Below are 27,095 nucleotides of genomic sequence, written 5' to 3'. Positions count from 1 at the left end.
CAATCACGGCGCTGGAGCGATGCCGAAGTCCCCGGGTAACCAGGGTAAACATCGGGTTACTAAGCGCAGGGCCGCGCTTAGTAACCCGATGTTTACCGTGGTTACCAGCGTAAAAGTAAAAAAAAACAAACCGTACATGCTCACCATCTGATGTCCGTCAGGTCCCTTGCCGTCCGCTTCCTGCTCTGACTGAGATCCGGCCATACAGTGAGAGCAGAGCGCAGCGGCGACGTCACCGCTGTGATCTGCTCTCACTTTCCGGCCGGCAGACAGTCAGAGCGGGAAGCGGACGGCAAGGGACCTGACGGACATCAGATGGTGAGCATGTACGTTTTTTTTTTTTTTTACTTTTACGCTGGTAACCACGGTAAACATCGGGTTACTAAGTGCGGCCCTGCGCTTAGTTACCCGATGTTTACCCTGGTTACCAGCGAACGCATCGCTGGATCGCTGTCACACACAACGATCCAGCGATGTCAGCGGGAGATCCAGCGACGAAAGAAAGTTTCAAACGATGTGCTACGACGTACGATTCTCAGCTGGGTGCCTGATCGCAGTAGCGTGTCAGACACTGCGAGATCGTAACGATATCGCTAGGACGTCACGAATCGTGCCGTCGTAGCGATAAAAATGCCACTGTGTGACAGTACCCTAAGTGTCCACCGTGGTTTATTCTAAGGCTTTATTCTAAGGACTCCATGGAAAATATTTGTAATGCAATTTTCCAATATTATCAAGTGACAGCTGCAGTATCTGGGAGCGCACAGTCTTGCATGCAACTCAAAGTACTGTTCTGACTTGCAGATGTAGGTCAATAGTTTAACCAGAAAGTAGCGCTATAAAAAGCTTCCATGTAGTCCAAGCCTAAAGCAATTTACCTTAAACATTAAAAAACTCCCATTAAATACATGTAATATTTATCACCATCTTGATTATCTCATTGACACCAAAGAGGCATTCCTCTTTTGTTTTGTTGTACATTGAACAGTACTTACTATAATGTTTCATATTGTGCAACAATGTTCTCCATTGTTTGCTAACAGTTTGAAACCTAAATTATCAAAGCTCCTATCAGAAAATAAACCATTGTTTAAACTGGATTTTGTGATACATATATTTAAAAAAACACTTTGTTAAAGAAGCATCAACATTTTTGTCCTCTTAATATATTGCAGTCATCATATTATATATCACTGTGTACTTACAATTGCTCATTCTGCCTTTCTTCAGCTGATTTTTCTCTTTTATCTGCTCTATGTAGAAACAGGAAGTCTCTTGTCCCTGAATAAATCATTCCCCTCTTCAACTTCTGACCTTGCTGCTCCAACACTCCCTTCGGCCATTGACTGTTGAAGTGACCTATGAGTCATACAGAGAAAATCGACCTCCTGTTTCTACATAGAACTTAGAAGGATTCAGCTAGTCAGCATTGTGATCATGTGATGTCATAGACCTAATGGAAAATAGAAGAATTAGCTGGGTAGAAAGGAAAAATGAGCAATAACACAGTGCTGCATAATATCATGACTGCAATATATTAAGAGGATACAATTTTTTGATGGGAATGCTTCCTTAATGTTTTTTTTTTCCACATCACGATCTGTATTAAAAAGTAAATAAAATATTAATCTTGCAATTTTCACAGTAACCACTGTGGCTATTTTATATAAATTCTACATTCAAAGTATTTTTAACAAACAAGGAAAACAAAAGAACATAACATCTTTTTGTGATGTAAAATAAAGGTTACTATTTGAACATCCAGTTGTTATTCTCAGAGAATCACAAAGTCATCTAACTATAATAAGAATCGGGAAGGGGGGTAATGGGGGATGGAAACAATGGCTATTTTAGACTAATGTTTCCTGTCTTTTCAGGAAGAGTTTTCAGTAAACTCCTTATTGGAGACAGGCTTACAATTAGTGATAACACTTCTATACACAGCTGATAACACATATCACAATGACCTTTGCACAGGCTCATTACATGCTTCAATACAAAAGATAGGGTCACATTCTGTTTATTGTGGCTATGTACATGTGTTGTTTCCTGAAACAGAAAGTTGGAGTCTAAAAGTCCCAGTGCACAGTATGAAAATTGCAAAAGTTCTATTTTTTTAATACATATTATGATTTGGAAATCAAACAATGACAAAACAAATAAATTTAACACAAAACTCCAAAACTCCCCGCATGGTTCGATTGACAAGTCTCTCCCTGTTTACCCTGTATGCTGGAGAAGCTTATTTCATTGTCTGCTCAGTGGCTCATTTCAGCAGCTAAACTTGCCCAGTTATATATTCATCAAAATATACAGAAAAGAGATCTGGCTTAGATATTGCCATTATCCAGTCAGAGAGCTCCATTTACGCATGGCGTTGATGATGTATGAAAACAGAAAGTTTTCTCCAGTGTCAAACCAAAGTCAGAAATTTAGCAAGGGCCTATGCTCATATCTTGAAATGGGGATGCCTTTTCTTGTTTCAATTTCATTAGTAAATTGTATATACGGTACAGTAATTTCAAGCTAGTCAAAAGATTATTTTCATCTACACCACCAATTTAAAGTATGGGTCCTATGAGATTTTCCACATCACTTAAAATTGTAGTTGCTCTCTTGGATCCAAATACAATAAGCCATTTAATACATATTAGCCATAAATGCTCAGTGACCATTTGTGGCATGTGCTGGGGAGCAACTTAAGTTTAATGTCATGTGCTGGATTTCAACGAGAATGAAACTAGTCTGTATGCAGAGGTAAAGTGCACAAAGGCACCGACCGTGATTGAGCAGTGCTGCAACATGTCTTCAATTGCTTCAGTTAAAGGGTTTATCTGAGACTTTCTAAAAAAAGAAAAAATGTACCTAAGCTCTAACAGCCAGATAATTGCACCTTACCTGCCTGTTGTTCCTGGCGCCGTTCTTCCCGGGCACAAAGCGGTGACCGCTCCTGCCGGCGATTCAGAAGCCTCTGCTGATGTCATGTCTACAGCGAAGGCTTCTGTTCCACTCCACTCTGTAGACGGGCTGGGACTTCCAAGGTCATTCTGATTGACAGCCGGATCCCCACTGCCTAACTGGAGTAACCGGGTGTCAATCAGAATGACCTCGGAAGTCCCAGACCGTCACATCAGCAGAGGCTTCTGAATCACCCGGCAGGAGCGGTCTGTAACCGCTGTGTACCGGGGAAGAACGGCGCCGTGCACAACAGGCGGTTAAGTTGCAAGTACCTTCCTGTTAGTGCTTAGGTACATTTTTTCTTTTTTTAAGTCACAAATATCCCCTTTAATTCCACACTGAAAAATTCTATTCACTTGCCCTTCTTCTATGGCCTGTGAGCACAGGAAAGTAGTCAAGCGATTTTCATGTAAGATACCTGATATCTGTTTGTTTGTTTTTCTTCGTGATGTTTAGATAAGAATCGTGGTTTGAAACAAGTCCAAAAAAAAAATTGAGCTGCATTATGAAGCATTGCACTGACTGGTCCCACTGTGTGTTCAGTTGAAGAGCATACTTTGTCTATGTGTCATTCTTGAGGCAATTGGCAGCTAATTTCCGTGTGTTTTAGAAAAATACGCATCCCCTCAGGGAAGAATAGACCGTTGGGTCACATGCTATTTTGGACACCATCCAGGAATGTCAGAGAAACAAAAGTAGTTATAATAAGACATAAACCAGAAAACATATGTAACAAGGCTCCAAAAAAAGTGCTTCTGACAAAAAGACTAAGATAATTCCCAACATTAACACTGATTGTTTGTGTGTTACAATGACAGCCAAGGGCAATCATTTCAGAAAGTCTGAAGTTTGCAAAAACCAAGCAAATGCAACCAAAATGAAGAATCCAATTTTGCCAAGGCTAATTCTCACTTGAAGGAAAAATAGCTAAGGAAAATCCTTATTCTGTGTGTATATAGCACCGCAATACTTTCTGGGCTGATATGCTTATTTTATCATTCTAATTTGAGTGCATTAGGTTAACCCCTTTACCACCGAAGGTGTTTGCACGTTAATGACCAGGCCAGTTTTTACAATTCTGACCACTGTCATTTTGAGGTATTAACTCTGGAATGCTTCGACGGATCCCAGTGATTCTGAGACTGTTTATTCTTGACATATTGTACTTCATGATAGTGGTAAAATTTCTTCGGTATGACTTGCGTTTATTTGTGAAAAAAAACGGAATTTTGTCAAAATTTGGAAAATTTTGCAATTTTCCAACTTTGAATTTTCATGCCCTTAAATCACAGAGGTACAGCTCTGGCAAAAATTAAGAGACCACTACAATATTATGAGTTTGTCTGATTTTTCTCTTTATAGGTATATTTTTGAGTAAAATGTAAATTGTTCTTTTAGTCTATAAACTTCTGACAACATGTCTCCGAATTTCCAAGCAATACATTTTGTATTTTTATTCTGACAAAGAAAAATGGTCAAAATAAAAAAAAAACAGACCTCAAATAATGCAAAGAAAATAACTTCATAATCATTTAGAAACAACAATACTAATGTTTTAACTCCGTAAGAGTTAAGAAATCAATATTTTGTGGAATAACGATGATTTTTAATCACAGCTTTCATGTGTCTTGGCTTGCTTTCCACCAGTCTTTCACACTGCTTCTGGCGCGAAAATTTAAGCAGTTCTTCTTTGTTTGATGGCTTGTTACTATCCATCATCCAGAGGTTTTCAGTGGTGTTCAGGTCTGGAGATTGGGCTGCCCATGACAGGGTTTGGTGTGGTGGTCTCTTAATTTTGGCCAGGGCGGTATGTCACACAAAATAGTTAATATTCAACATTTCCCACATGTCTACTTTACATCACAATTTTGGATCCAAAATTTTTATTTTTTAAGGGACCATATCACTTTTAAAGTCATTTTGCAGGGTCTATATGATAAAAGATACTCAAAAATGATGCTATTTTAAAAACTGCTCCCCTCGAGGTGCTCAAAACCACATTCAAGAAGTTTATTAACTCTTCAGGTGCTTCATAGGAATTTTTGGAATGTGGTAAAAAAAATAAACATTTAATTTTTGTTCACAAAAAATTTACTTTAGATACAATTGTTTTTATTTTGACAAGGGTAACAGGAAATAATGGACCCCAAAGTTTGTTGCATAATTTCTCCTGAGCATGCTGATGCCCCATGTGAGAGATAAAACCACTGTTTGGGGTCACGGCAGAGCTCGATAGGGAAGGAGCGCCATTTGACTTTTTGAATGTAAAATTTCCTGGAATCATTAGCGGACGTCATGTCCCATTTGGAGAGCCACTGATGTGCCTAAACAGTGGACACACCCATAAGTGACCCCATTTTGGAAACTAAACCCCTCACGGAATGTATTTATATTAGCGGTGATCACCTTGAACCCCCAGGTGCTAAACAGAAGTTTATAACGTTGAGCCGTGAAAATAATAAAATCATATTTTCCTCACGAAAATGTTATTTTAACCCCAAATTTGGCATTTTCTTAAAGGTAACTGGAAAAATTGCACCATACAATTTGTAGTGCAATTTATCCTGTGTATTCCGATACCCCATATGAGGGGAAAAAACTACTGTTTGGGCACAAGGCAGGGCTCTAAAGGGAAGGAGCATCATTTGAATTTTTGAATGTAAAACTTCCTGGAACATTAGCGGACGTCATGTCCCATTTGGAGAGCACCTGATGTGCCTAAATAGTGGACACCCGCCACAAATGAATTTGTTTTGGAAACTAGACCTCTCAAAGAATGTATATGTGTGTGGTGAGCACCTTGAACCCCCAGGTGCTTCACAGAAGTTTAGAACGTTGAGTGGTGAAAATAATAAAATCACATTTTCCTAAAAAACAAAAATGTCATTTTAACACCAAATTTTGCATTTTAATAAGGGTAGCAGGAGAAATTTCACTCAGTGCCGGGTGTCAGCTGTCAGAATCAGCTGACACCCGGCGGCGATCGACCATGTACCACCCGTGTGCGCGAGTGATCGCAATGACGTAATAATCTGTCCCTGGTCAAGTAGGCCCAGAGCACATGGATTGTTTATTAATTCAGATGTCATAGTGGGTTTAAGTTTAAAAGGGTTAATGGCAGTTAATGCTTGCAAAAAAAAAAGAAACAATCAGCATTAACATCCCATCTCCAACACTATACTGCTATAGCCACTCACTGGTGTTATAGGTCATGCTGATTTAGTACCAGAACCCAAAGATATGTCATTAACTGCTGCAGTTAAAGGTAACCTGTCACGTAAAAAAGCACTATTAACCTCCAGATATGCCGTATGCACTGAGTGGTGACTGAATCAACGCTGGCCACACTTCTATAACTGTAAGCCCAGAAGAATATGGTTAATTTCCTCCTTGTAACAGGGCTCTCTCTGTGTGGGCATCGGGCAGGTTTCGAACTCTATTAACATGCAGATTAACCCCATATCTGCAGATTAATAGCGTTTTTTTTTTCTTCCTGACTGGTTCTCTTTAAGTGTTGTAGATGGGATGCCGCCATGGCAACACGGCCAGCAAAGAACGTCAGCAAGCAATGGAGACGTGGGACAGGTGTAGAATATTTTGTTTACGCTGCACAACGCACAGCGTCAAACGACCTCTTACTGGCAGCATATTTGACGGTCGATGGTTGTTTAATGACTCTGCTTTCGATGCACACTAAACTATCTGTAATAGATTGCACATAGACTACTATTGTATTGTTTTTGTCGGCAATGTCCTGTTAAAGGGAACCTGTCGCCAGGTTTGGCGCGTGCACAATGCAATCTTCGGTCGCGCATGCGCAGTAATGCTTTTCGGCTTGACCCGCAGTTGGGCAAAGCATACTGCGCGTGCGCGACCGAAGATTGCATTGCGCACGCGCCAACTATGGAGCACAAGTACTCTAATTCACTAACATTTTGCGGACAACAGGGATGAACGGGGTGGAGAAATGAAGATGAAACGCCGCCGCCCATCGGACAGATAAAAAGTCATTTAAATATCCCGCCAATTTGAGGTGACAGAGTCCCTTTAAATTAAAGCCTCCCTGACCTACTTTTTGTATTTATTTATTCATGCTTTTTTATGTGTTTTTGTTTCCTTTATAGAAGTGTATGATATAGGAAAAAATTTCAACAAGAAAAAAAACACAGAAGAAAAACACTACAATCAAATGCTATGTGTGAAACCTCCCAATAATACATTTTACAATTGTGTCATCCAATAATATGCTAAATAAATGTCTTAATTAAAGGGCTTGTCCAGTTTTCTGATAAGTCTGCAGTCACTCTGTGTCTACTGACTTCTGAGTCCTTACATTGTGCTCACCAGTTATCCAGTATTGGTGGCGAAAATGGATGGTTATTCGATTTGAATACTTCCGGCCACATTCTGACTAGACGTGCTCAACATCACTGCGTTCACGTATATTGAGTGAAGCCAAGCATGTGAAGTCAGAATGTCGCCGAAAGTATCCAAATCATATACTTGCGGTCAAGTAGCCGCCTGCTCTCGACAGCCATACTGGACAAACCTTGCAGTGTAAGATGCAGATGTCTGCAGTCAACTAGAGTGACTACAGACTTATCAGTAGACCGGAGAAACCCTTTAATCTCCAAACCTAAGTGTACATTCCTTAACAATATAATTTCTCAGGATATTGGAGGCTTGAGTACTAGAGAACATAATGTTGTGCATAATGAACGTTTCTCTATCCCCATGATGGCACCACGGAGAGAGGGGTCCGCCCCCAGGGACAGGAAACCTACAGGTGAAAAAGGGCGTACCTCTCTCCCACATCAGTTGGTTTCCTGTCCCTGATGGGGAACCTACAGCACGTACCTGGAAGGATTCTTCGTGGGATTCCAGGGGCTGGTCCAGTCGATTTTTGATAGGGGGCGCCCTGTCACGGCTGGATTGAGCGGTTTTCTCCCCCTTTTTTCTCCATTCCCTGAAGCACCACCTCAGGGGTCGGCGGGCCTCATGGGTGAGTGGGGGGGGGGAAGGCAGTGAAAGGATCAAGTCTGCCTTCCTCTCAAAAAAAAAAAAAAAAAAAGGGGGGTGGGAAGTGGGTGACGGCGGTCACCAAAGGAAGCCCTATGTCACAGCATGGAGGTAGCGGCGGCTGCCTTTCCATAAGCCCCAGGAAAAATTGGGGAGAAGGTGACCGGATACCGCAGACCGTGCGAGACGCCGGCACCATTACCACCCGGACAGTGCAGGCGCCGACGAACGGAACGCTAGTGCGCGCGCTGGCGTCCCAGCTCATTTCTTCCCTCATGTGATGCCGGCGTTCCAGGAAACCGGAAGTCAAGCGGGCGCATGCGCAGATCGTCACTTCCGGTGTCGCCGGCACACTGTTACAAAAGAACGCTCAGCAAGCGAGGGAAATGTGGCAAATTCAAACTCCAGTGCACCACACAGTGCGGAGGCCACTATGAGTGAAAACGAGCAGCAGGATGTGCAGGAAGTCGTCCAGCTATCTCCTAAGCAAGTACAGGCGCAGCGGCGCCAGCATTTACAGCATCAGCGCAAGGGGAACTCTTCCTCTCTACAGCGCAGCAGCAGCGGACGATCAGAGTCACCACGCAGCCGAGGGTCTGCAAAAACCACACGGCCGGCGGCGAATCCAGTGGACACAGTCCCCGGGCCCGAGACGGTATCTCTGATCCTCAGGGGGTGAGTGACCTACGTGAAAGTGCTGAGTTTTAATACGGAGTTACTCTTTTTTTCCTAGGGAAGAAAATGTACAGGCAAAACAAAGCCTAGAGAGTGTGCTTTATGTCTAGGGGAACTGCCTTCCTCCTAGCAGAAAAGACTGTGCAGTACTTGTATAAAAAAGACAATTCAGGAGGAAACCCCAGCATTTGCCTCAGAGCTTAATTCATTGATAAAAAGTCAGGTGGAGAGTGCCCTTAAAGGCATTAAAACCACAAAGAAAAAACACAAGACAAGCCATGGGTTCCCTGAGTCTAGTGCAGACGAGTCAGAAAGCGAGCCATCTGACTCAAATGATTCATCAGCCTCTGACACCTCTTCAGTATCCTCAGAAGGGGGGCGCAGTTGCTTCCCTATAGAGGAGACAGACGCCTTAGTGAAAGCAGTCAGAACAACAATGGGGCTGGTAGATGAGAAACCTAAAAGAACAGCGCAGGACATAATGTTCAGCGGTCTGGAGCAAAAGAAAAGAAGAGCATTCCCAATAAACGAGAAAATTCATTCTCTAATTAAGAGAGAATGGAAAAAGCCAGACAAAAAAGCTCTTCTGACTCCCAAGAGAAAGTACCCCTTCGATGACCCAGCCTCCTCATCCTGGAGTAAGGCACCAAAGTTAGATGTGGCCATAGCAAAAGCCTCTAAAAAGTTTGCCCTGCCCTTTGAGGACATGGGTACCTTAAAAGACCCAATGGACAAAAAGGCCGAGACTTTCTTAAAAAACTCCTGGGAAGCTGCAGGGGGTGGACTAAAACCAGCCATCGCGGCCACCTGCACGGCCCGCGCCCTAATGGTATGGCTCGAGCACTTAGACTCCCAGTTAAAGGAGAAAGTCTCAAGAGAGACAATTCAAAAATCAGTGTCCGTAATGCAAGGTGCAGCAGCCTTTTTGGCTGACACATCCGTAGACTCGGTCAGGCTAGCAGCCAGGTCAGCCGCCTTCTCAAACGCCGCAAGACGTGCCCTGTGGCTAAAATGCTGGCCTGGGGATCTTCAGACAAAAACGAGACTATGTTCAATACCTTGCGAAGGCGAATTCTTGTTCGGGTCAACGCTAGACGATATCCTCGACAAAGCCGGGGATAAGAAAAAATCTTTCCCTGGATTCCCCAACCAGTCTTACAGGCGTTCCTTTCGGAATAGAAAATTCATGCGAAGGAGACCCCCTAAAGGGAACAAAGAGGCATGGGAAGACAAAAGAAATAAAAACAGAGGTTTCCTGTTCAACAAACCCACCCCTGATAATAAAAAAACTCAATGAAGGTGTTCCCCGGGTCGGTGGGAGACTAGCCGGTTTTCTTCCAGCCTGGGAAAAAATCTCAAACAGTCCCTGGATTTTAGGCATAATACAAGAAGGGCTCAAACTAAAATGTCGCGTTCCTCCCAACAACTTCTTTATGGTAACACCGCAGAGACAGTCACAAGAACAGTCAGCTCTCCAGGAAGAAATTTTAAGCCTAATCCAGAAGGGAGTCTTACAGGAAGTCCCACACCAGGAAAGAGGCATGGGCTTCTACTCCCCCCTCTTCCTCCGAAGGAAACCAGATGGATCGTACAGGACGATCATAAATCTCAAAAAATTAAACAGTTTCCTTGAAATCCCACACTTCAAAATGGAGACAATAATATCTTGCGTGAAAATACTCTTTCCGTTGTGTTTCATGACTGTTCTAGACTTACGAGATGCATACTACCATGTGCCGATCCACAGGGATCATCAAAAGTATCTCAGACTAGCAGCGAATATCTAGGGGGAGATAAAACACTATCAGTTCCGGGCCCTCCCATTTGGGTTAGCTATCGCACCCCGGGTATTCACGAAAATAATGTCGGAAGTGATGGCTCATATACGGGAACAGAATATCCTGATAGTTCCCTACCTGGACGATCTCCTTGTAGCAGGGACATCATTCCATCACTGCAAACAACAGTTGGATTTGGTCATGACTTCTCTGTCAAGCCTAGGTTGGCTATTGAACCTTTCCAAATCCAAAGTAGTCCCTGCTCAGGTACAGGAGTACTTAGGGATAGTCCTGGACTCAAGCACACAAATGTGCTATCTTCCTCAGGGGAAGATTCAAAAAATGACACAGGCTGTGTCGCAGTTGTCGACATCCCCGGTCACCACTCTCAGGAAAGCTATGTCGCTGCTGGGCTCTATGACAGCCTGCATCCCGGCCGTACAGTGGGCACAGTGTCATACCCGGGACTTACAATGGGAGACTTTAAATTCAAGCCTGTATCTGGGCGGAAATTTAGACGGGCAATTAAGTATATCATCAACTACGATACACTCCCTAGAATGGTGGGCGAACCCAGTAAATCTTACCAAGGGGGTCCCTTGGGCACTACCGCCGGAGAAAATCCTGACGACGGATGCAAGCCCCTGGGGGTGGGGAGCACATGTAGACGGTCAAGTGGCACAAGGGAACTGGAACAAAAATCAAGAACTAACCTCATCAAACATGAAAGAACTGTTAGCGGTAAACCTGACACACTTTCTAAAACTCCTTCGCTCCCACCACGTAAAAATCTTCTCAGACAATCAGGTGGTAGTAGCATATCTAAACCACCAAGGGGGTACCAGGTCGCAAGCACTGATGAAAGAAACTCGATCCATCTTTCACATAGCAGAGCACAACCTGAAGTCTCTAACAGCCCTCTACATAAAAGGCTCAGAAAACCAAACCGCAGACTTCCTCATCAGGACGCGCTTAAAACAGGGGGAGTGGGAGCTAAAACAATCGGTGTTCAACCAGATAGTAATGCGTTGGGGAGAGCCAGAGATAGACCTATTCGCGGACAATCAAAACCGGAAGGTAAAAATGTTCTGCTCAATCGATCCCCGGGGGGGCCCAGTAGCTCTGGACGCCCTTACAATTCCCTGGAACTATCGCCTCGCCTACGCGTTCCCTCCAATATCCCTTATTCCCCTAGTCCTAAGAAAAATTCGGGAGGAGGGAGCAACTGTGATAGTAATAGCTCCGTTCTGGCCTCGCAGAATATGGTTTTCTTGGCTAAGAAAAATGTCCATAGACAGCCCATGGGTTCTACCAGACTCTCAAAATCTGTTATCCCAGGGCCCAGTGTGTCACCCCAGCGTCAAAAGCCTACACATGACAGCTTGGCTTTTGAAAGGAAGCTATTGAGCGATAAAGGTTTCTCACCCAATCTGGTGTCCACATTATTACAGAGTAGGAAACTCGTAACCACCAGGATATACGGGAAAGTGTGGAAAAATTTTTTGTCGGTATCGGGTGCAGAACCATCGGGGGAAATCCCAATAGGGGAAATTCTTGAGTTCCTGCAAAAGGGGTTGGAAAAAGGTTTAGCTACGAGTACTCTGAAGGTTCAGGTAGCAGCCTTGGGAGCGTTGTATAATTATGATCTAGCCAGAAACCGATGGATCACGAGATTCATTAAAGCCGCGGGTAGATCAAGGCCTATCCCTCTTCATAATGCCCCTCCATGGGACTTAAACCTTGTTTTAAATGCGCTAACCAAACCTCCCTTCGAACCCCTGGCAGACGCACCCCTAAAGGTCCTATCTCTAAAAACCACACTCCTAGTGGCCCTAACCTCGGCCCGTCGTGTCAGTGACATACAAGCACTATCCGCGTGTCCTCCCTTTACTCAAATTCTCGACGATAGAGTCATTCTAAAAACTGACCCGGCTTACCTCCCTAAGATCGCGTCACAATTTCACAGGACACAAGAGATCTCTCTGCCCTCATTTTGTCCCAACCCCAAAAATGAGGGCGAAAAAAACACTACATACCCTTGACGTAAAAAGGTGCCTAGTCCGATATTTGTCAGCCACTAGGGAGTGCAGGAAGGATAGGGCTCTGTTTGTCTGCTTCCAGGGTCCACGGAAGGGACAAAAAGCATCGAAAGCCACGTTAGCAAGGTGGATAAAAGATGCCATCGCCCTATCCTACTCATCCAGCGGGACGGCCATCCCGGAGAATATAAAAGCTCACTCAACCAGAGCAGTGGCATCATCCTGGGCGGAGAGAGCTGGCGCTTCGATACAACAGATATGTAGAGCGGCCACTTGGTCTTCACAGTCTACATTTTTCAAACACTACCGCTTAGACTTGACCTCCTCTGATTTCACCTTTGGGCGAAGGGTTCTAGAGGCAGTGGTCCCTCCCTAAGAGTTACAATCTATGCAAATCTCTCCGTGGTGCCATCATGGGGATAGAGAAAAATATAGTTACTTACCGATAACGGTATTTCTCTGATCCCATGATGGCATATTCCCTCCCTTTTCACACACAGGTGTGCACACTATAATGTATAGTTAGTTACCTTAGTCACGGTGCCTCTGTTAAGTTAAAATTGTTAAGCTTAATTTGTGTAAATATTAAGTTGCAGCCGAAGTTCTGTATAAAGGCTCTGTAAAACAACTGATGTGGGAGAGAGGTACGCCCTTTTTCACCTGTAGGTTTCCTGTCCCTGGGGGCGGACCCCTCTCTCCGTGGTGCCATCATGGGATCAGAGAAATACCGTTATCGGTAAGTAACTATAATTTTCTTGCATCCACTGTGCTATATAAAAATTGCCTGTAGTGCTCTTAAATGGGATAAATACAGGTTAATTTGGAGGTTTATTCATAATTATCAGATGTTATACTGAATTAACTTCAATTAGAGGCTGCAAAAAAAGGAAAATGAAAGGGATAATTATCCAGCATGTAGGTCAGTTGATGCCTATTTCTTACATGACTGGTGTATTAGTGTATCTCACTTCTCACCAAACTAAAGGATCGAGTGACTTATTGGCACCCGTCACCAGCTTCTAACTCTTGTGGCACATAGATTCCCTGGTCTATGATACTGCTCATTAGAAACTATTTCTTTTAAATAGCACATTTCAAAGTGCCCGCCTCAAGAATCTCTTTGTATGTTATAGTATTTCGGTCAGAAGTCCTGTCCAAGTCATGATACACTGCTACAGACTAATATCCCTGCTTTTACAATTACAATGGGCACCAGGGGATTAGGCGGAAAGCTTGCCCTGCCATCACCAAGCTTTAGGGCTGCCAAGTTGTAGTGTGAGTAGCAAACTTAACAATAAGCAAGACCCAAGTCATCGAGACCATCAGTATGATGTTTGACAAAAATCTTTCGGTAAGAATATGTTTACACAAAGATGATCAGCTCAATAAATTTCTGGTGCTGAAAATTTGTTCCGTGTATCTAGATGGGGTCGTATCTGCAGCATATACGGTATGTATGGATTTCTGCAAGACCCATTTAGAAATGTTTGCAGCCAATTAGCAATGTGTGGTCTTATGTTCACGCATTGAACAGAGAGAAATGAAAATTCCCTATAGCTTTTCATCGATGTTATTATAAATTAGAGCTGGAAAGTGTTTTATTACAGATAAGATAGGCTATGTTTTACAAGATAATGGAATAATCAGTTACTTCCAATTGGCTGTGTGGTGTAATGTTACCCAAAAACTCAGGCGGGAACTTTATTGCAACAGAAAACCGATGTGAAAAACTTGTAAATTATGGTTCACCCCCATATTTGCCCAACAATTTACATTGACTTAAGCCAATTTTTTTTAAGCAATCAGTAGGGTTTAATGTGATGTTGAGGGGATCTTCTAATAGATTTGGTGGGTCTTGCTCTGCTTAGCTTGTCTTAAAGACTGGCGCATGTTTCCAGTAATGTATTTTTATGAGACAGCTGTCCATTTCTCTTATATTTTTTATCTAATCTCGATCACTAATCTTCCTTCGAATTTAACACATGCTACTTTGTAGTTTAGCTTAAAAGCAGTATCTTTATAACCTTGTGCTATTTCTCACTCTATGTAAGTGAGAAGCACAAGCAGCTGCAGCTAGCTTCAGTTCCCGGCCTTGTGCGCCAGTTATGTGTATTATTCCCAAGCATGTCACATCAAAGAAATCTAAGTCAATGTTTGGGTCTCTTCATCTTCACAAAAGAAATTGAGGATTAGCCGCTTCATGCACTGGAAAATCACCATTTTTCAAGTAATGCGGGAAGGTGGACTGATTCATATACTGTGTGTTTTAGAATGGATCCAAAATGTAATAGAGCTACAGTACAATAGCTTGAAAGATTTCATGACTGTAAGGGTACAAAATAACAAAAGAATTACTTTGGCAGAAAGTCCTATGAAAGTACAAACACTGGGTTGCACCAAGGCTCTGGGGCATTGGTTGCAATCTGGCAAAGGGTAATATCTGCATGTGTGTCCTGCTGGTACTCTGATTTTACATGTTCATGCTACAAAAATATATTGTTTGGTTAATTGACTTGACATGAAACTCACTATGGTTTGTGTTTGGGTAGAGAATATTCCAATCTGCAAAATCTGGACATAAAATTCCCCATTTTTTGGCATGTTTTCTGAAGACCTACCCTTTTTTCACGATAAGAAATACAAAACAAAGCAAGGTGCCTTTTTCTTAACAGAATACATGATATTGTATGCAACAAGGTGGATCCATTTTATGGTAGAAAGAGATGGGGCCATGGAAAAATTAAAATGGGCATTTATGTAAAGTCCTATATAAACAGGCTTATAATTGAGGCTGAGTGTTTGTAGGAACGCTAGTTCCCAGGTATTGCACACTTAAATAGGCCTGCCATCACCCAACATATGAGCAAAAGTTTCCTTCACGAAGTGTGATGATTTTTAAGCAGGCTTAAAAATAATTGCTATTGGCAGCAGATAGTCCAGTGTAAACTGGACATGTACTGATGATAATGCAATCATTCTGTCGGCAAAGAATTCTAGTCTGTCTAAATGGACAATCAATTGACAGCTGATCGACATGCATGTATCCGATTGGTCATTAGTGATGAGCGAATATACTCGTTACTCGAGATTTCTTGAGCATGCTCGGGGGTCCTCTGAGTATTTTTTTAGTGCTCGGAGATTTAGTTTTCTGTGCCGCAGCTGAATGATTTACAGTAATTAGCCAGCATAAGTACATGTGGGGGTTGCCTGGTTGCTAGGGAATCCCCACATGTACTTATGCTGGCTAATTACTGTAAATCATTCAGCTGCGGCAAGAAAAACAAAATCTCCGAGCACTAAAAAATACTCGGGAGGACCCCCGAGAAATCTCGAGTAACGAGTATATTCGCTCATCACTAGTGGTCATTTAACGTCCTGAATCGGCAGGTGTAAATGACGTCTCATGTTACGTTGACAGCTGCATATTGGTACAAATTGCTAAAATTGCAACCAGACTGAGAGTCAGGATATTCTAATTCTTTCTTTGTTCCCTGTCTCTAGATCATGATCTCTTTGGGGAATTAACACTAGCATTTGGCACCAGCCAGCAGCCATATATATATTGTCAGTGTTCCTAATGCTTACCTGAATGTTAGGTATTTTGTCAACCCAGATATTTGTAGTAGTTTTATTTGCATGCCCCTAGAAGCCTGTCAATCCGTGAGTGAGATGGCCCTTCAGATGTAGAGGCCAGAAAGAGCTAAGACTGAAATCGGTAAATAAAATATTTGACCCCTTAACAATGTGCAATGTAAATTTTCATCATAGATCAGTAATAAATGTATGAAGCCAGCTTCATATCAGGCCGATGCCAGATGTGTTACATAGCCGGCATCTACCTCTATCTGCAGCAATTGGAGTTAGCTCCTATCCCTGCAGTTTTACAGTTTAAATGCAGCTGTCAATAACCAACAGCAACATTATAATGATGTCATTGCCGGTGCACATGTGCACATCAGCTCCCATCGTTCTCCGTTATCACTCAGTTTAAATTAAAAAAAATCCAATGCCTGTCCTTTTTAAAGGGAATTTGTTACTATGAAAATGCAGCCCACTCTATAGGCACCATATAATAGTGCAAGGGTCTATTGATGTATATTTCTGTGAGAAAGGACAGTACAACCTAAGCTTTAATCATTTAGTCCTCTGCTCTTCCTGTGACTTTGGGTCCTGTCAGTGACTGACAGATTTCTTTGTATAATTGTGCATACAGAGGTAGCTGTCAGTCACTGATAGGACCACCCAGTGCTCCCAAAATCCCAGGAAGAGCAGAGGATTAAATGTACGGTACACATAAATCTGAAAAAAAATCTAAGATTTAGGTACTTTCATCTTCCTTGTGTCACTTTGAAGGAAGGAATCAAGGAACCATGTATGTGTGAGCTCAGGGGTTCAGGCTGATTCTACTGCATGTTTTCCTGTTCTCATTCTAAAACTGCGCCGTTAATCTTCACCTCCAGCAGCTTCTGGGCTCACATTACAATCTACAGTAACTTCAAGGCTAACGTCCGTTCCCTGTCATTGTACCTGCTGTATGGCAAAGTAAGAGGAATTACTGCTGCCCTCATCTACATTTTGCACTGTCCAGGCGCTTTGATTTCTTCTGCCAAAAGTCAAAGGCGTTGAGTACATGACTGTATTAATATAGTCTTTAGTGGGATCCTTCTCGGCTGTTCAGTACTTTTACTGCCAGTTTTTTTCTGTATATCTTTAGGTAGAATTTATATTTGTTGCCCTGGATACAGCTCTTTAAACTAGAAACCGTCTTGTTACTGTAGGCTTTGTATCCCAGCACATCAGAGGTAGAGTATGTCTGAAAAGAACAAAACAGTTGACAGGAAGGTGTACCCAATGGTACACCTTTTTTTCCTGTGGGCGTAGAACAGGCTAGTTCATTTTTACATTGGTCATTTTCTTTGATTTTTCAAAAGATCTCAAATTTAAACCAAATTTACTGACACAAATACTCGTGACTGCTTAGTATTATTCTTGCACATAGATATGGCTTCTATAGGTTGCTAGTCATGCTTTTTAATTTGCATCAAAATATGCATTTTCAATGTAAACTACTTTAAACACTGCCAACAACATTTTTATCCTCTTAATATATAGCAATCAACATATTATATAGCATTGTGTACTTACAATTGCTCATTTCGCCTTTCTACCCAACTACTTGTTTTCTTTTCCATTAGGTCTATGACATCACGTGATTTAAAAACTGACTAGCTGAATCCTCCTAAGCTCTATGTGGAAACAGGAGGTACATTTTCCCTGTATGAGCCAGAAGTCACTGCAAAAGTCTCTGGCAGGAGAAGGCATGGAGGAGCTTGGTCAGGACTTGAAGAGGGGAATGATAAATGCAAGGACAAGAGACTTCCTGTTCCTACATAGAGCAGATAAAGAATTAGCTGGGTAGAAGGACAAAATGAGCAATTGTAAATACACAGTGCTATATAATATAATTGCAATATATTAAGAACTTAGATGGGAATGCTTCTTTAAGTCCTTTAAAAATTTTTTGTTAAGTTTCTTCTTTTTATTATACTTACTAACATAGCACCATCATATTCTGCAGCACTTTATAGACACCATCATCACTGTTTCCATTTGGGCTCACTATCTAAATTGCCTATCAGTATGTCTTCGGAGGAGACTGGAGTACCCCCTGGAAACCCACGCAAACACGAGGAGAACATACAAACTTCTTTGCAGATGTTATCCTTGGTTGCAGTCATTCGACTGACAGCTCTCTCTCTCAACTCCTCTATACTCCATTCTCGGTGGCGTACTCCTGAGTTATCCATGAGAAAGCCATTGCCAGACTCTGTAGCGGCTTATCTCCAGTATTACAAAAGGATCATGTGCCAAAATTCAGCATGCCCGATACTTTTCTCCCCTAACATCTTCTGTAAAGGGAGAGTTTTAAGATTCCCATGCTTATAAGACTGATCCCGATGAAATATCCACATTTGGCCAATTTTAGTCTAACATGCATGGAGGCCTTTAGACTTAGTGGCCAGAGTGGAAATTTAGCAACAAAATAACATTTGTAATGTGCTTTTTTAACGCAATGGAGAGAATAGCATCTTGAGAATTCACCATTATCGATTTGTAGTCATAAATCATGAAATTAAGGATCATATAGAGTATGACCCATAGAAAGCATTCTCAGAACTCAACACACTCACTCAACAGAACCTCCTGAACTCCCTGAAGACCATCTCCTGGGCATTGCTGAAACCTTTGAAAACCACAGTTAATGGAGGTTTTTGTGACACCGCTCCCTAAATGTTTAATAGGACAGAGTGGAAAAGAATAGGGAGATAGGTGTAACCTATTAAGAATTAAAAAAGGGCCAAGGCTATTGGCAAAAATGTACAGCAGCACTTTTTGCTTCACAAACCTGTGTTATCAGATATAAAAGTTATACAAATAAGAAATAAAACTTTATAAATGGTTTGACTGAATGTGTGTTACAGGTTTATTCCACGGTTATACGAGAATCTTTTTTTTCTTTTTTTTAGTTATAACTTACCACCGGCAGTAATTGGATCTACACTTAAAGTGCAGAATTGTGAATATCATTTGAGAGATATTGTACACAACATAAAGTTTTAGAGCTGAAATGCCTTGGGGAGTCATGCTCATGAAATTAGGTAGAATGTAAATATAATGACTTTATAAAGCTGCCGTTAGTTGTATGTGTGGTTCTCCATATGCACTGCAGTCTTATATTGCTGACTCCCTAGGTGGTGGCACTCTATTCGACCCCAAACCTATTGCTGTTTACAGAACCCCCACATAGACCTAAATATAATTTGCACTTACGAGGTCCATAACTTGCTCTTATTTCTGGAGATAAGTTTACTGTATCCCAGATAGCAATTGTTGCCAGTGTTCCCAGAGTGACTCTGAATGTGGTGTTCAGTGGCAGTATGATTCGTCGTTCCAGATTTATAATCTTACCTAAATTATTTATTGCTTGGTATCACGGGAAGGTAATTGAAATGTGAGCAAAGGATTGCCATGTTCCTAGAAACAAGGGCATAATACATGTAAGACATACAGAGTGTATGCATGTAATGCAAATTCTAATCTTTTCTATTTAATACTGTATGTGGTGACATGATAAAGTATTGTGGCTTTCGGAATGAAGAATGTGACGGGTATCTATCAATCTGAACTTGTGCATACAAATATGCTGAATTGCATGTGCCAGTTGGCTTCTTTGTCACTGATTGGCAGGCGATTAACTGCCACAATTCTGTAAAATAAATGCAGTCGTTACTCATCTGTAGCTTACAAAAAAAAAATTCTCTTTTTTTTTTAAGGAAATATATAGGATGAGCTAGTAGGCAATTAACCATTCTGTGCCTACGTTATATCACAGCGTTTTATGGACATCTGTAATCCGTACAATGGATCATATAGTACACTAGCAAAATGCCACCACACAGCTTAGAAGATCTGGTCTAAATACCTGTTAGGTGTCAGCAGAGATTTCATCATAGAATACAGAACAGATATTACTATTTCTTATGGTTCAACTAAAAGTTTGATTGAACATTTGTCCAACAAATTAAAGAATAGAGTATTTTAGTATGTAACGCAAACGTGATGGGCTTAGCAAGCACGTGACTATAGAAAAGTAAGCTAGTCATTCAAAACATACATTCATAAATTTGCAGGAAAGATGAGATTTTTGTCCTAGAAACCCTTATTAATAAAATTCACAATAACTGTCAGAAATGGTGGACGAATAGAAGGAACGGAAGAACATGTAAGTTTTAGGTTTGCATGATGACTGCCCTTCATTTCCATCTAGCAACCTAACTTTGGTCAGCCAAATAGTAATTGCCGGAGAGACCCTAAATTAAGCCTAGGGCCACCATATGGCAAAGAATTATTGTTGTATAATGCCCTAATCAACTTCAAATATCGCCTCCCACCATAACAAACAAACTGAGTAGGTTAGTGATCTCTACAGTTATGATCATTTGCTATTCGACCCTGCTTAAAGAAGGCTCTGCCTGTGAGCGAGAAGTCTCTTTTACAATGTAAGTCTATGGAGTCTTGTTCTGACACTCTATAGACTTAAATTGTAGAAACCACTTCGGGGTCACGCAGAGCGCAATGTGACCCAGGAAGTCTGCAGAGTGGTGACATCATCCAGAAGAGGAGCAGAACAGCGCTGGAACCTGGAGAAGATGGGGGTAGGTGAGTATATTAACACACTGACACAACATTACAGACACACATGCACAGGTTTAGTTAAAAAATAAAAAAAAACTTAATGAGAGTGCTTCTTTAATCTTCAAAATAGGGCCTGGTAACATAAACATTAATGCAATTTTTGGAGAAACACCAGTGTTCCATGGATGTAAAGCCCCATAGAAAGATGACGCTTCTTGCCACAGTGGGTATCTGCATCAGGTTTAGCACTTTGTGCCATGCACTGACCTATAGGATAATAGATGGAAGCGTTGTCTTATACCTTTCCTAATCGAGGAGGCCAATTCTTGTCAAGAGAGTCCAACTGACTTTAACTTGAGCTGAAAAGCCATTATATAGCATCATAATCGACTCTCTCATGTGGAAACAGAAATGTGTGGGTCACCTCTGAAAATCACCAATGGTATCTGTCAAAACTTAGGGTTAAAAAGCAAAGAGAATCTCCAGAGACCATGTACTAGAGCAAAGACATGGTTTTGATGGTTTCGTCCCAGGACCAACCTGTTCTTTATGGATGAAAGAGAGATTGAACTTAACTGTGGAGCAAATGCCTTGTTCACACAGGTTTTGTAACTTTCGTTGTTTTCATTCTTGCTAGAGCCTTTCCAGTTTTATCAGTTCTTTTACTTAATGAAGCTTCACTGATGTTGACAGATAACCCTGATTCTTATAGTTCTTTTATACGAGGAGATAACCATTTAACCAGTGAACTCGTGACTAGCAAGCAATGTCAGTCAAGTGTTTACACAGGATGAGAATCGTGAATGAGATGGTTAAATAGCAATTGATACATTGTGACATTGAACATCATGCACGGTGTTCACACGGACAGCTAAGTGTAGGTGTGTTTAATGTTCAAATCCCATTAGTGATACTATTTATGTCAAATTCATGAATTCAGAAAATATTGTACAACCATTTCCATTTATACTGTAGAAAGAATATGTAATTGAATGTTCTAAAATGTTCCACAATCAATTTCATGGTTATATATAAACACTAGCATGATACTAACTATAAACAATGTGACATGAATATGTACATCGATCCAATGCTCCAGCTGCTACTGACCATTCCCTTCGGAACACAACCAACCAATCACTGAAAGCCATACCTATTTAGGACTCGAATTTCCACTCCTTCTTTTTGTCGGTCTAATCGTTGAAGGATCGAACAATCTCCATTTATATTAAACAATTTTCAAAAGTTGAACAAGAATTAATTTGCTCACATAATGGATTTCATGCACAATGTACAAGCATTTAGTAACAGATCATTCAGTCACTTAACCCATTCACATTGCACAATTATCGTGAATGAAGGGTCTTTAACGTTCTAATCTGAATTGTGTAAATGCACCTTTAATTGGCCCATTAGGGTAATGATTTTTAAAAGGAAACCATAGCATTGGGACCCTAACAGAGCAGTCTGTCAGAATAGCCTATTACCAATAGAAATGTGTCTTTTGAAGTCAGTTTCTTTTTGCTGTTACTGTGTTTTTCTTAGGAAAACTAGACCAACAATTTTATAGTGCAGCGAGAAGAATGAGATCTAACAACAATGTGATAGCCTACATATAAAAAAACTACAGGAAACTGATTAAGGAACCAGGGGGCTAATCCTCAGGTGAGCGGTACTAAACTTTAGCTTCACAGAGCAGTTATAGAACAGAATGAGAGGCCAAGGAGAACTGTACTTTATCAAAGAAGAGATTATTTTGTTTATATTGTGATCAAAGCTGAAAAAGATATGGAGAATTCTTCTATAGTTGTTCCAGGAGATCAGCCATTATACCCCTTTTCTGATTTACCAAATTAACGGTGTTTGCACACGATGTTGTGTAATTGTTGAGTAGACATGAGCGAATATGTTCGGCTCCCTCCTTATTCAGCCAGCTATAATGCTTACCAAAGAAACTGCAGCGGGAACCCGGATACCTGGGGCGCTCCAATAATTAGGTGTCTGGCACCGCAGCTTCATGTGTCGCGGGTGTGTGACAGTCACAACACACGGGCTTTCCATGCAAAGGTGACATCAACCCTACAAATATGAACCTTACATGTCAACGCTACAGGGCAAGTGGGAAGAGATGGGCAAAGCGCCAGAATTGGTGAATCTGATAGATGTGCCTTTTCTGGGTGGTTGGTGTGGGGTCAATATACATGGCCCCTTACCAGCCAGAGAATACCAGCCGCCGGCTGTCAGATTTAGCTTGGCTGGTTGTCAAAAAGGGGTGGGCCCCTCTGTTCTTGATAATCATCCTTGCTAATGCTGACAGCTGAGGGTTGTAAGTTTTTCCTGTCTGCTTATGAAAAATAAAAGGGAACCCATGCCGTTTTTTTAAAACTTTTTTATGTCACAGGAGGTGATGAATACTTCCATCAGCCACCTCCTAATCTCATTGTTATTAGCGGCAGCAGGTGTAGGCTGATGGGAGTAACAGTCCCATCAGCCGCCATCTGCTCTCACTGTTACCACTTGAATATACAGTACAGACCAAAAGTTTGGACACATCTTCTCATTTAAAGATTTTTCTGTATTTCCATGACTATGATAATTGCACTTTCACACTAAAGGCATCAAAACTATGAATTAATACATGTGGACTTATATACTTAACAAAAAAGTGTGAAACAACTGAAAATATGTCTTATATTCTAGGTTCTTCAAAGTAGCCACCTTTTCCTTTGATGACTGCTTTGCACACTGTTGGTATTCTCTTGAGGAGCTTCAAGAGTTAGTCACCGGGAATGGTCTTCCAAAAATCTTGAAGGAGTTCCCAGAGATGCTTAGCACTTGTTGGTCCTTTTGCCTTCACTCTGCGGTCCAGCTCACCCCAAACCATCTCAATTGGGTTCAGGTCTGGTGACTGTGGAGGCCAGGTTATCTGGCGTAGCACCCCATCACTCTCCTTCTTGGTCAAATAGCCCTTACACAGCCAGGAGGTGTGTTTGGGATCTTTGTCCTGTTGAAAAATAAATTATGGTCCAACTAAACTCAAACCGGATGGAATAGCATGCCGCTGCAAGATGCTGTGGTAGCCATGCTGGTTCAGTATGCCTTCAATTTTGAATAAATCCCCAATAGTGTCACCAGCAAAGCACCCCCACACCATCACACCTCCTCCTCCATGCTTCATGGTGGGAACCAGGCACGTAGAGTCCACCCGTTCACCTTTTCTGCGTCGCACAAAGACACGGTGTTTGGAACCAAAGATCTCAAATTTGGATTCATCAGACCAAAGCACAGATTTCCACTGGTCTAATGTTCATTCCTTGTGTTCTTTAGCCCAAACAAGTCTCTTCTGCTTGTTGCCTGTCCTTTGCAGTGGTTTCCTAGCAGCTATTTTACCATGAAGGCCTGCTGCACAAAGTCTCCTCTTAACAGTTGTTGTAGAGATGTGTCTGCTGCTAGAACTCTGTGTGGCATTGACCTGGTCTCTAATCTGAGTTGCTGTTACCCTGCGATTTCTGAGGCTGGTGACTCGGATAAACTTATCCTGAGAAGCAGAGGTGACTCTTGGTCTTTCTTTCCTGTGGCGGTCCTCATGTGTGCCAGTTTCTTTGTAGCGCTTGATGTTTTTGCCACTGCACTTGGGGACACTTTCAAAGTTTTCCCAATTTTTCAGACCGACTAACCTTCATTTCTTAAAGTAATGATGGCCACTTGTTTTTCTTTACTTAGCTGCTTTTTTCTTGCCATAAAACAAATTCTAACAGTCTATTCAGTAGGACTATCAGCTGTGTATCCACCAGACTTCTGCACAACACAACTGATGGTTCCAACCCCATTTATAAGGCAAGAAATCCCACTTACTAAACCTGACAGGGCACACCTATGAAGTGAAAACCATTCCCGGTGACTACCTCTTGAAGCTCATCAAGAGAATGCCAAGAGTCTCCAAAGCAGTCATCAAAGCAAAAGGTGGCTACTTTGAAGAACCTAGAATATAAGACATAATTTCAGTTGTTTCATACTTTTTTGTTAAGTATATAATTCCACATGTGTTAATTCATAGTTTTGATGCCTTCAGTGTGAATCTACAATTTTCATAGTAATGAAAATACAGAAAAATCTTTAAATGAGGTGTGTCCAAACTTTTGGTCTGTACTGTAACTCCCATCATTCTCCTCTGTTCGCGCTGATCGCCGACAGAGCAGGGGAGAATGATGCGAGCGGTCATCAGCCCCCGGTGCCGGGGAACAGCGCTAACTATACCGCTGCATCCCTGGCACCTCTGCGTGTGGTACTGCTGCGGCACATGGGCCCACACGGTTGCCACATGTGTGCCACAAGTATTACACACACGGACATACTGACACGGATATCTCTGGTACTGGTTTTTCTATTAGCTTCTATTGAATAGAATAAGACCTGATCTTCAGTACCCGGCAGCAGTCACTACACTGTGCATGGAGCTGTGGTATTGCACGCTGGCCACTGTTTATATCCTGCCACCGGAAGTGATTACAGCTGATCAGACGAGGTACCAGGTTTTAGACTTCCACTGATCATGTATTAATTATTAATAAGTTTGCGGCTATGCCACTATTCCATGGCTGCCTGACGGGAGCACTGCAAACAGCCTCCTACCTGTTTGAGTATGTAATATCTACAAATGGAAGGAGCAGCTTGTGTCACTACACACCAGAATATTCAGTACAGGGTATGTGCCTACAGTCTTTATGTGAAGTAGAGGATGTTGGAGGAATTAATACTTGAATGCACTCTGGTATGACATATTCATTAAATCTATGGTGATATAATTGTTGTTACATCATATATCCGATGACAATTTATTCCACTCTCATGACTCCTTTTCATTATTGCAAAATATTCACTGAATCCTCATTAAACTCATTGAATTTTTAAGATTATAGACATTATATCGCCGCAATCGAAAGAGGAACACAACAGTGTATCATGATTTATTTCCAATTTGTACATGAAACATTGCTCGTGGGCTGCACATTGATGTTACGGAGCGCTCAATATACATAAAGCACTCGAGCCTCAAAGTTTATCGATCTTGAGGTAAAATATGTTGTTCAGGTGTCGGCAAGGCTGAAGGCAGAAGCTTCAGCTGAAATAATGCCTCCATCATTCTAGCCTTTCCTGGCAGGAATCCTTTGTTCATTATCATAGGCTTAGAACAAGGAATCCTGGGAGCCTTTACCAGGAGTACAGTACAGGATGGGGACCTGGTATTTACCTCTCCGAGAAGCACTGGTTATTTTTAATACTGTATTTTATTATTCTACAGATACCGACCTGTCCTATTGTTGTGAATTACAGTGTATTCATTTGTTCAAGCATATGTACGGAGGATTTATAAAAGGTTTCGTATTGTATATAGTCCGTGTACTAACATCTTGTATGTTGTCTATTACAGAACAGTACTGAATGGAAGCCTGAATCCTGCCAGGATTGCACCTGCCATGACAATATTGTGCTGTGTGAGAAGACCCTTTGTCGAGACCCTCAGTGTGATTTTACAAAGGTATTGAGATATTCCTTAAGCCAAAATCGCTTTCTTTATTTTCAACTGCCATGCTTGAGGTCTCCCTGCAAATAGTTGTTATTTTCACATTGCGTTTTCTCTGTGTTTTTCTATGCCTTTTTTAATGAAAATTTTCAGCTGAGTTTCACAGTACCAGTATTTTTGCAATACTTTTTTTTTTTTCACATTTTTGCATGTCACTTCTTTCAGTGTTTTTTTTTCATTGTTTTTCACCCATTGAAGGCAATGGATGGTTCAGAAAATTCAGGTATTTGTTTTTGCTGCGCTTTTGGTGTGAAAACCTGATGAAGTAAAATCAGATTTTTTTTCTTAGGGACTAAACTTTATCAATCAGCATGCTCAAGAGACAACTAGTCCCTGACAAAACCGCAGGAGAAAAACGCTCAAAAAGCGGAACAAAAGCTAAGCGAAACCTGCTTTTTTAAGCAAGTTTCTTACTGCTGTGAGAGAGCGCTCCCTGAGTGTGTTGGGGGACACTCACTTGGCAACGGGATTAAAGCACTCAGGCAAGGTTTCTCACAAAAACAGTCTATACCGGTTTATTTAGACTCATAAACCGCATCACAAACAGTTCATCATATACATCATCAGGACATAATAACCACCGACAGTCTGTTCCAATGGCAGATACTTCTCTGCCCGTAACTCCCTTTATCTGGAGTTACCTTACAGGAACTCCTGCTCCACACACTGACTCCTGTCAGTCCTGGTTCCCAGGGAAGCTGCCTAACTTGTGACCAGGGCACTTCAGATAGTTCAGACCCGCAGAAGGAATGGTAGCTTCCCCAATGCAGTGCAGTCACAGACTCTGCACTTACGGCCTCTAAATGTGCTATTCGGGAAGACCAGTCCCATGAACTTCCAACACAC

General features: G+C 41.7%; 1 protein-coding gene across 1 annotated transcript in view; it reads left to right on the top strand.

The window, feature by feature from the left end:
* The window catches only part of FRAS1 (Fraser extracellular matrix complex subunit 1), a 653,238-nt gene that overhangs the window by 189,512 nt on the left and 436,631 nt on the right, over positions 1-27,095 (top strand). Inside the window, exon 3 of the mRNA XM_077275534.1 lies at positions 26,097-26,204. Coding sequence (XP_077131649.1) covers positions 26,097-26,204 — 108 coding nt within the window. The remainder of the gene's footprint in view (positions 1-26,096; positions 26,205-27,095) is intronic.

This window comes from Ranitomeya variabilis, chromosome 1 (genome assembly GCF_051348905.1).
Source record: "Ranitomeya variabilis isolate aRanVar5 chromosome 1, aRanVar5.hap1, whole genome shotgun sequence".
Taxonomy (NCBI): domain Eukaryota; kingdom Metazoa; phylum Chordata; class Amphibia; order Anura; family Dendrobatidae; genus Ranitomeya; species Ranitomeya variabilis.
Note: the sequence above shows the minus strand (reverse complement) of the source record. Positions and strands in the feature narration are given on the sequence as shown.